We start from the raw sequence: 10,859 nt of genomic DNA, 5'->3' as shown, positions 1-10,859 counted from the left end.
TAAAAAATAAAAATAAAAAAATAAAAGTTGCATCCCCTACATAATCAATGGTTTTTCTTCGGTGATGTGATTGATGTAACATATGATTGAAAAGTGATTTTTTTAACCTGATAGATAAAAGTAGGAATTAATGCAACTTAGTGCCAGTGTTGTAGAATACATTTTTGTAGCTTTTTGATAGTTTCCCAGAATGATGGGCTTGTGCTCTAATTAGCTATTGTTCTCTTAGAGCTGTTAAGATGTAACAGCTGTGGGTATTTTTTTCTTTGAATAACTGGACCAAAGGTTGGATTGCAGTTGGGTTGGAAGTTTGCCTGCTCAGCAGTAAGTTTCAGTAAAGACCTCGGGATAAGAAAGAGCCTTGTGTGAGTCCACTTTTTTTGTAAAGAAGTTTTGGGAGGCACCCAGGTGGCTCAGTTGGTTAAGGCTCCGACTCTTGATGTGGGCTCAGATCATGATCATGTGGTTGTGGAATCGAGCCCCACATCTGACTCTGTTCTGGTAGCACAGAACCTGCTTGGGATTCCCTCTCTCTCCCTCTCTCTGCTCTTCCCCCTCTTTCACATTCTCTCTCAAAAATAAACTTAAAAATAAATAAATAAATAGTTTTGGTCTGTAGGGAAATATCTAGGTGTGATCTTAAGCTAATAACCTTACTAGTCTTTTTGAAAGAAATTCTTTGTGAAAATCTTGTCATAAATCACTATGCTATTAGAAAACAGTTTGTAATAAAAACAGCCAGGTGAACATTGAATGAAGCCTGACACAGGTGTGGTTCATGAGGGTGACCATCTTCTATGAGTGCTATGCATGTGTTCTTTCATTTTTAAAAATCTGCTTCAAGTGGATTTTCTTCCCTCACCTCTCAAAGGTGATCTCTGGAGACAGTTAACTAACATGTCAGTCTTATCTTTAAATGGAGCTGGTACAGGTGGCCTTCAGGTCATGTCCCAGTGAAGTAATACTGCCTTTTAAAAAATTTATTACTCCTGAATTAAATTTACTGGCAAGCTGTTGGCCACCCCTGGTGCTGGGTACGAACAGAGAGCAGTAAAATTGTTTTCAGATCACTTTTCCGACAGTTCCCCACAGTCTGAGTCATCCCAATATTCATACACTCGCAGAATGTATACACTTTGTTAACATGCAACTTTTGCATTCAGAAGCAGCAAATTAAATTTGTCTGAGCATAATTGCTGTGTGCACGGAGGGGGAAAGTAATTCCTACCCAGGCAGGTCCCCTTTGCCTTTTGCTCATAGCACAGACTGTGGTAATAGGTATGTAGCCGGAAGATGGCGAAGGAAAAACAGAAAGAGACAGACACAAGATGCTGGATTTGGGCAGTATGGTTTTGTAAACAAAGTGACACAAATTGGGGCAGAAATTCCAGGGGGACAAGAGAAGAAACTGGAAGACTGGAAATACAGCACAAAGCCAAGTCCCATCCAGATGGTGTTTTTAATAAATTTATCAGACGCATTATGAAAGACTGTAATGGGAGGTGGCTTGGCCCCTACAAAGAAGAAAAACAGTAATGGCACCTTCTGTGCTCTGCAGGCAGAATCACTAATTTTTCCCAGTAAGAAAGACCACAAAGCATATTCAAACCATTGAGTAATTATGAGACCATTCAATTAGGCCGGCTGAAGTTTGTGTTTCTAGGAAGAGGAACTTAATAACCGAATTATTTTCTGCTGACATCGAAAATGTGGTCTGTATGTGGTAGTAAGCCCAGCAGTGACTTTTAGGACAAACCTCTTTTAGAAGGATTCCTGTAGTGTAACTTAAGCAGATAACTCTCTCCACGGGCATAAAGGAGCTTTTCTGTTTTTTAAAAGCCACACTGTTAGATGTGTTCCTCCTCTCCCCAGAATGGTTTCTCCATGGAAAATAGTTTTGTCCACCATGAGCAACCACATTCTCTGTATGTGAGGTAAACTTTTAGGGAAGGAGAGGTTGAGAGGGCTGAAGGTGTGTGGAATGCTTAGACAGCAGCTCTTCCGCACTGGCCATATTTACTTTCTTTTTAATGTTTAGGTCAGGACCCAAAAATTGATCATACTTTACTTTTCTAAGAAAATTTTCACCGAAATAGCAATTTTTTTTCTGCTTTATTCAGTAACTTTTATATTTTCTAGCTTTTGGTGAGGAACTATGTTAAGCAAGGTTAAGTGCCACAACTTGCATAAGCATCCCTTTTTTCTGTCTCTGATTCATTCTTTCAGCAAATATTTATCTAATACCTACTGTGTATGCTTAGCCCTGTGTCTTAGCAATGGGACCTGAGTGAAAACAAGAAAAGCCCCTGCCCTTGTGAAACTCACATTCTAAATCTCCGATTGTTCTCTTAGATCAGATTGGCACACTGGTCTGAGCGCTAGGAACCAGCACAGTGCTGGAATGCTGGGCTCGTCTTGGTTGTCTATAAGAGGTCATTATCCACCGGGTTTGTGCCTTGGTCCCTGTTCTTTTCTTCTTTCTACCATTTGGTATGATTTGGTCATTATGCTATTAATTTGACTCATATAAAATAGGAATGAGAATTGAGAAAAGTGGTAATCTTTTGATTTTGCATCATATTTGGTAGATACAGTTGCTTATCAAGTTGCCAGTAGAGTTCTAGCAAAAGCTGTTTCTTAAAAGGAAATGTGGGACTTGGAGTCAGTTTCACGAATACATGCAGTTTATTTCTGTGTGTGTATGTTGAGATATGTTTGTGTGTGTCTGCATTGGGTACGCTTGATAGACCCAGACTTTGACTAATAAACATTAATGAATAATTATGTCAAGATCAAAGTGGAAACCATGGTGCTCTATTCTCCAGCTCATAGATGTAGGATTCCTTGTTAAAAAGGCATAATTCTTTAATATACCATATGAATTAGACCACCTCAAGATTCCAGAAAGTCAGAGGGTGGTATTGCTTAGAGCAGTTTTGCTTAGAGAAAATTTTCAAGACTGAAAGAATCTTCTTGAATAAACCCATTTATAAATGTGTCTATAGAAAAGGAATTCTTAGCACTGATATCAGCCTTGTTGTCCAGAAAGCCTGAAACCATATCACTAAAGGTTTTGTGATAACCTCTGATGCTGCTACACTAATTGGCCACTAGTTAAAAATCAGATTATCCAGGGATAAAATTGTGAAGCAGTAAGGTTGCATACGTGGAAACTGACAAACTCAGGAAAAGTCAGCAAAGAAAGACAACTGGTAAAAACCTAGTAGATTCTACAGAGGATATCGGTGTTCAGAATAATCATTAAGGATTTTATCCTTTCAGAGGCTTTCCATCCTTCTGCTTCTCATATGAAACAATGTTAAAATGTGTGAAACTTGAAAAAAAAACAATATTCCATGCGTGCAAGAGAATATACAGAATATATATGTGAAGTCTGGGCAGTAGGACACTCACATGCTGAACCACTATGCCAAATAGAATACCCCCAAACCTCTAAAGCCCTGTGTGCGCCCCTCCCTGGCCCTCTCCCCACCAACCCCCACATCCCCGCCTCTCTTCCTGATTTCAGTGTTTACTGTTCTCTAGGTCTGCTTTCTGATCTCACCACCTAAGTGTGTATCACTAAACAACAGAAGTGGAATCATAGTGTCTTTTTTCTGACGTGGCTTTTTCCTTAACGAGCTTTTCTTGTGAGATCGACCCTTGTTGATACACATAGCTCTAGTTCATTTATTTTTAAAACTGTGTAGTTTGTGTTTAATAGTGAAATTTCAACAACTTGGTGAACAGGTTAAACAGTCGATTAGACACTTGAAAGAATTAGTGAACACAAGTAGTGAAGTTAAGAAGTTACCCAGGATGCTTCTCAAAGGCGTACAGAGGGAGAAAATGAAAGTAATGTTGAGAAACACGGAGGATAGACTGAAAAGTTCCAACAGGGGTCCAGGAGGAATTTAAGAACAACAGCAATAACAGAACAAAAAAGGAGAGAGAATTGACATTCAGGGAAATAATGGCCAAAATTTTCCAGACTTGATAAAAGCCATAAATGCACTTATTCATTCCTGAGAAGGATAAATTTAATCCAGCTCTAGAGTATAACTCAGTTAAATTGCAAAACACCAAAACCAAAAGGAAAATGTTAAAATTAACTGTAGACTCAAGGGTGTCCTGCTAAGCGAAGTAAGTCAGGCGGAGAAGGACAGATGCCATATGTTTGCACTCATAGGTCTAACAGGAGAACAGGAGAAACCTAATGGAGGACCATGGGGGAGGGGAAGAGGGAAAGAGAGTTGGGGAGAGAGAGGGATGCAAAACCTGAGAGACTATTGAATACTGAAAAGGAACCCAGGGTTGCAGGGGGAGGCAGAGCGGATAGGGAGGTGGCGGTGATGGAGGAGGGCACTTGTGGGGAAGAGCACTGGTGTTATATGGAAACCAGTTTGACAATAAACTATTAAAAAATAAAATTAAATTAACTGTAGACAAAAAACAATTACAACAGGTAGAGGGATAGCAGACTTTAGCAGACAGAACAGTCGAAGCCAGAAGACTACAGAATAATATCATCAAAATGCTGAGGAAAAACAGCTTTTAACCTAGAGTTTCATATTAATTAACCTATTTTTCAAGAGTGGTAGCAAAATGCACTTTCAAACAGAGACTTTGCTGAAAACTAGTGGATGTGTCTTAGAAAGAAGGAAGGTGAGCCAAGAAGAGAGGAGGGTATAAAAAATAGTAATGGTGAATAAATTGGTAAGTGTGGATAAATAAGTTTTAACTGTATGAAACGAGGAAAGGTTAATGAGTTAAGTATTCACTTCAAGTCGTTGGAATACAAAACAGTAATGTAAAAGGAGTTGAAGAAATAATAAAAAATAGAGCAGAATTTAGTGAAATAGGAAACAAAGATTCAACAAAACCAAAAGTTGGTCCTTTGAAAACGCTAATAAAGTAGGCAAACCTGTTTGGGACTGATCAAAAAAGAAAGAAAAGGTACAAATACAGATTTTCAGAATGAAAAAGGGAACATGCTGTGAAAAAGTTTATGCTACTATATTTGAAAGAGTGGATAAATGAAAAATTTTCCTAAAAGGGCCAAGAATATCTAGGACAATTTGGAGGGAAAAGGAGAAGAAAAAAGGGGAAGGAGAGGGAACAGAGGTGTTCACTGTATCAGATTTGAAGGTTACTATAAAATTCTAGTTTTTAAAACAGCTTGGTAGAGGCACAAGGGTAGCCAAATCAGCGAAACATAGCACAGATCTTAAAAAGAGACACAAATGTACATGAAAACTTTGCATGTGAACATAAATTCGTGGGAAGAAGAGTTTACTAAATGGTGGTGGGGAAATTAGCCATTAGCTATGAATAAAAAATGGAAGTAGGTTTTCTATGTTATGATAACCAAAAATAAGTCCTAAATAAAGGAACCAAATGTGACAAGCAAAATTTGAGAACCTTTGGAATAAAATACAGGAAAATCTTTATGGAACAAGAGTAGGAAAGAATATATAAACAAGAAAGGAAAGGCACCAATCTTAAAAGAAACAATGAACATTTCATTGCAAAACATTAACCAGCACAAGACTGGCACCCTGCAAATCAATCAGAAAGACGACAGAAAAATAGACAAAAGATAAAGAAAGGTAGTTTACAGAAGAGAGGTGGAGAATTATTCCGGGAGGGGCTGGGGGGGGGGGTTCAACTTCATTAAACAGAAAAATGAAAAACTAAAACCACATTGAGATATCATGTCCCACTCTGATATCAAGAGCTGATAAGGTAGTGGTGCAGCGAGTTGAGTGTAAATGTTTACAACCACTTTGGTGACTAATTTGGCAGTATCCAGGAAAATTGAAGGTTAACTCATAGCTATGAGTGTAATTCATGTATATATGTACAAGATCTTATGTATTCCTTTAAGAACCTCTTACCCGTGTACGTAAGAAGACACCTTTGTGATGGCCAAGAAAACAGTAACAATCTAAATGTCTCTTAGCAAGAGGCTAGATAAATAAAATTTTGTATGTTTATGCATTGAAATACATTATATACTTTACATGAATTGACTAGATTTATCTTTCCGTTGAACGTTCCTTCATCCTGGCTTAGTGTTTGTGGTAAACGTTAATATTATTCCCCAAGCATCCCCTTCCCCTGGGCACACAGCAGGATTGTACTTTTCCCACCCCCTTTCAAGTTAGATAAAGCCCTGTGACTTGCCCTGGTCAACCAAATGTGAGAAAGGTGATGTGTGTTACTTTGAGGGAAGAGTCTTAAGAACCAGGACCCAGCTCACTTTCTTCTCATTGCTGCTTTAATTGAGAAAATTCGTATAAGTACAAGCTTCTATCACTTGGATCCTTGTGTGATACAGTGTACAGAAGCTACGTATTCACAGGGAACACAGAAAATAAACATGTGCAGGGGGGCTGTTACTGCAGCCTAAGCTATGACTACAGTATTATTTTATGTCTCAGCTCAGTTCCTGTGTGTCTTGTGGCACTTCCTTAAGCTCTGCCTTCCAAATCACACAATACTTCCCCTTTTCCATGAGCTAGAGGTACCGTGACTTAGCCTCTAAGTACAGTCCTTTCTTGTTTCTCTAAAGTCATCAGGAACTTCTTTCTGAGCCCCTTCCTTCCCTGCCAAGAAACTGTCCTCAGAGGTTATTTCTTGTTGCTTAGAGTGTTTTTGCTTGTGTTTTGGAGTTAAGCTTGATAGTCAAGGGATTTATCACCAGACATCCATCCTTTCTCCCTTCCCTCTTCCACTTCTCCCTTTTTTTTATCTGTGGATGGCTTCCTCTGCAGAGAGCAAAGCAATTAGTAAAGCTGTATGAGGACTCAAGTCAGGCATGCCCAACTCTGGAAAATAAATGCATCGTGTAGAATATATGTGTAAGGTTATTTACTCTACATCATTATAAAGGTAGAAATGTTTGGCATAGTGGTAGTGTACTGCTCACCCTCTCTCTTCAGAGGGTATGTAATATACTAAAATGTACAGTATATATCAAATGAGACATCATCTTTTTCTAACCTATTTTAAAATTGTGTAAAGTAAGTAGCTGTGTTTAATTGTAGATTTGGGTTAAATAATAAATTAAAACCCCAGCACTAGTAATTGCACAGAGAAGGTCCCAGGGGGACTTAAAAGGCCCTGACCTTTTATCACTCTCATCGAAGAGAATCTATATCTTTCTTGCTTGCTTGCTTCCTTTCTTCCTTCCTTTCTTATTTTAGATTTTGTGGGTTATTTAAGTAACCCCTACACCAACAGGGGGCTCTCATAGCCTCAAGATCAAGAGTTACATGCTCCACCACTTGAGCCAACCAGGTGTCCCTACAAAGTTTTTAGACAACTGTCATTTTGTGGAAGCCCTTGACTTTAATAAATGAGGAGGTTGGTATGGATTTGAAGTGGAGAGAGACACTCAAAATCAAAACAGAGCTGGTGTTTCAAAATATACCAGTTCATGAACAAAGAGAAAAGCATTAGGTGTTGAAATGCCCAGAATAGTAAACAAACAAGAAAGGGAAGCGAGTCATGGCTGAAGGCAGCTGTGTGTTCTGAAAAGGGACTGGTCCCATTTCCTGGATCATCTTCCTGCCCTATGACTTCTAAACCACTGAATCTATATCATATTTCTCCAAACAAATGTATTATATTTATGAGTACGGTACGTATATGCAGTTTCGAGTATACTAATAAAACAAGTGCCAATGTACCTACCACCACCTAGCTTAAGAACAGAACTAGACCAGTACTTCCAAGATTTTGTCTTGGAAATAAAATCAACTAATATTTCGACCCATTGGTGGGATGCCCCCTGCAAGATTTCATCCCTCCTTCCCAGACACATTATACTGAGTTTGATATAATAATTCCCTGGATTTCCTTTATAGTTTTACATTTATGTGTATCTCCTAAACAAAGCATATTTCTAGTTTTGCCTTTTTAGAAAACTCTGTATAAATGAACTCGTATTCTATGTTTTTCTGCGCCTTGCTTTTTTCACTCAACATTATGTGTTTTTCTTGTTTTTTGAATTGTTAGTTTTCTAGAAGTTTTTTTGTTGGGAAAACAACATTATGGTTTTTGATTCATCTATTTGTATATAGCTGTAGTTCATTAAGTTCAATTTCTGTGTAGTTTCCCATTGTAAGAATATTTTCAAATGTATTTATCCATTCTGTGTTTTCAGTCCTTCAGGGTTAATTACTACATGTGGTTTGGTTTGTTTCAATTGTACAATCTACTTTTTTCTTGGAAAGCTATTTGGCATGGAAAATGTGTTCATGTCTTGAGATAATCAAGATGTTCTAATGTCCCTTTTATCATTGGTTTGAGATTGTAGTTGTTTTTGTTCATTGAACACTATCCGGATATATTTGGGTTCTCTTATCTTGATGCTGAATCTTGTGTTGGCCTCACAGTTCCCGTGGAGAATGTTGCAACAATTGCTGGTTGTGCCAGTGTGATTGAAGGAGTCAGTCGGAGCCGAAATGCCTTGCTGAATGGGGACACCAAGAATTATGATTGGGATTCTGGCTATACGTGTCATCAGCTAGGAAGCGGTGCGATTGTGGTTCAGCTGGCACAGCCGTACATGATCGGGTCAATACGGTAAGGAGATTCCTTTGCATTCATTACTTTTAAAATGGAAGACAAACATGTAAATTCTGTTTTGGAACAATGATGATACCATTAACTTCAGTGAAGAGACATTTTTGTTCTGTGCTCTAAATATTAAAGGGGGAACAGAGAGACACAGGGTGCTTGTTTGGATCTTCTGGTGGGAGGATACACCAAGATTAGACTTGCAGAGAGACTGGACTAGAGGCCTCTCCCTGGGTACGGCTCATCTTTTTTAAAAAACTGTTTATTTTTTTATTTGAAAGAGGGTACAAGCAGGGAAGGGGCAGAGAGAGAGAGAGAAAAGAGAAAGAATCCCAAGCAGGGTCTGTGCTGTCAATGCAGGGCTCAATCCTGCGAACCTTGAGATCATGACCTGAACCAAAATCAAGAATTGGAACCTTAACTGACTGAGCCACCCAGGTGTCCCTGGCTCACCTCCTTCTTAAGTCTGTTTGAGTTAGTTAGGGACTTAGAGGATAATGCCAAGAGAGGTTATGTAAAATCAAAACTAATTTGCAACTTCAATAAATGACTTTACATATGAACCAAACAAATGCGAGTATGAGACCTGGTACTAAAAAAAAATCTTCTTAATGAAAAATCTGGGCTTGGAGTAGTTGGGTTTTTTTGTTTTGTTCTGTTTTAAGAAATGAACTTTAACCCAACATTGCTTGACTTCCAGGCTCATATAATTTTAAAACATGAGACTGACAGTACATCCCCTAGAGAAGATACTTCAGCTCAAGAGAGCCATCTGGGTATTGAATTGGCTGCCCTTTTTTGCTTTTTTTCTGAAGGTTCTAAGAAGGTCTCTGAAAGACTACTATTTACATCTTCATGTGGTATATTTGTCTTTATGTTTAACAGAAGCTAAGTAACACGTGCGTAATAACCCACATAAAGGTGTGGGTGGGACAGGACTGCCTCCCCTTGGCCCCTCATCGCACTTCACCACACTTGTCTTGTTGTTTTCTGTTCTCATTTTAAAGTCAGTATATAGAAAGAGAGAAATAGCACCAAAAAAATAAAGTAGTAGGATTCTAACAGGCAAAGGTTTATTGATGTTTAGGCTAAGAACCACAGAGGTTATCATGGCTTGCCATTCCCCAGGGGCCCCCTGATGAGTGATGCTGGATTTCTGGGAGAATTCAGAGGGTGGATTTCTCCATTTAAATTGTCAACCCCTTTTCTTAAAGGGCTACATACAGGTTGAGTAACATAGGCAACAAATCACACAAACAGAAGCACTGCAGACCAGACAAACCCAGTCTGTGCTTAGGAAGGGGGAAGAGAAGCCGCACTCAGTCCGGACAGGCCACTCATGCAGATAAACTTCCATCAGATAGCAAACAACATGCCCATCCTTCCTTTTTCTCAGCTGCATGTGTGAAGCAGAGCAGTCGCAGGTCATCTATTTAATAAGCCATTCTAGAATTTTTGTCATAGGTGGTGTGAAACTTATCTGGATATTTCCCATTGCAATCTATCCCTCTTCGCTTTAAAAATCTGGGGAACAGTTGTCCTTCTCTGGTCACTGACACTCCTTATAGTCTTCACAGTTTCTTGAAGATTACCAGTCATGGCTGTAAGATTACATCTGCAATTTCTTTCAGCAGGCGTGGGTGTAACTCACCGGGGCCAGGAGACTTGGAGTCATTTAAATTGACTAGATTCTCTCTTTCACTTCACCTATTTGGGGCTTCAATGTTCCCTTTATTACGTTTGTTCTGCCATTTCTAATTTGAAGACCAGTCTTCTCGCCAATGAAGATGGAAGCAAACTGGCAGCTTAGTGGCTCTCCCCACTCTCTTATAATGTTCCCTGTGTTCTGCCTGCTCATCTGGTGCTCCACCTCTGCCCCCCAGCGATGCCTCTCATGCCAACATGCCAGAAATGGAATTCCATTATCCTCCCTTCCCCTGCTCAAGTCGCCTTGAGACTTTCCCCATCTCCTTCAGTGGTACCACCCATCTATCCATAGACTGTGTTAAAAACACAGCAGTCTGGCTGAATTTACTCCTCTCCTCTCCCTCGTCTTCCCTCTTCAACCAGTTCTGTCAATTCTGGCTCCTACATATCTCACAAAGCCTTCCACTCTTCCCCACCCCCACAGCCAACACCACAGCTGTACTTTTGTAGTTTCCTCTCTCTGCCTGACCTTCCAGGCTTCCATCTGGCCCTTCCTTCCCCACCTGCAACCATGTATGTCCCCACCCCAGATCTGAAGTGGTCCCTTCAGGAGAAAGTCCAGGTGA

The 10,859-nt window shown here is 39.5% G+C and overlaps 1 protein-coding gene across 1 annotated transcript in view; it reads left to right on the top strand.

The window, feature by feature from the left end:
* Positions 1-10,859, top strand: part of LOC115295225 (BTB/POZ domain-containing protein 9-like) — a 118,190-nt gene that overhangs the window by 1,835 nt on the left and 105,496 nt on the right. The window contains exon 2 of the mRNA XM_029943166.1: positions 8,324-8,592. Within this exon, the coding sequence (XP_029799026.1) occupies positions 8,324-8,592 (269 nt within the window). The remainder of the gene's footprint in view (positions 1-8,323; positions 8,593-10,859) is intronic.

This window comes from Suricata suricatta, chromosome 7 (genome assembly GCF_006229205.1).
Source record: "Suricata suricatta isolate VVHF042 chromosome 7, meerkat_22Aug2017_6uvM2_HiC, whole genome shotgun sequence".
Taxonomy (NCBI): domain Eukaryota; kingdom Metazoa; phylum Chordata; class Mammalia; order Carnivora; family Herpestidae; genus Suricata; species Suricata suricatta.
Note: the sequence above shows the minus strand (reverse complement) of the source record. Positions and strands in the feature narration are given on the sequence as shown.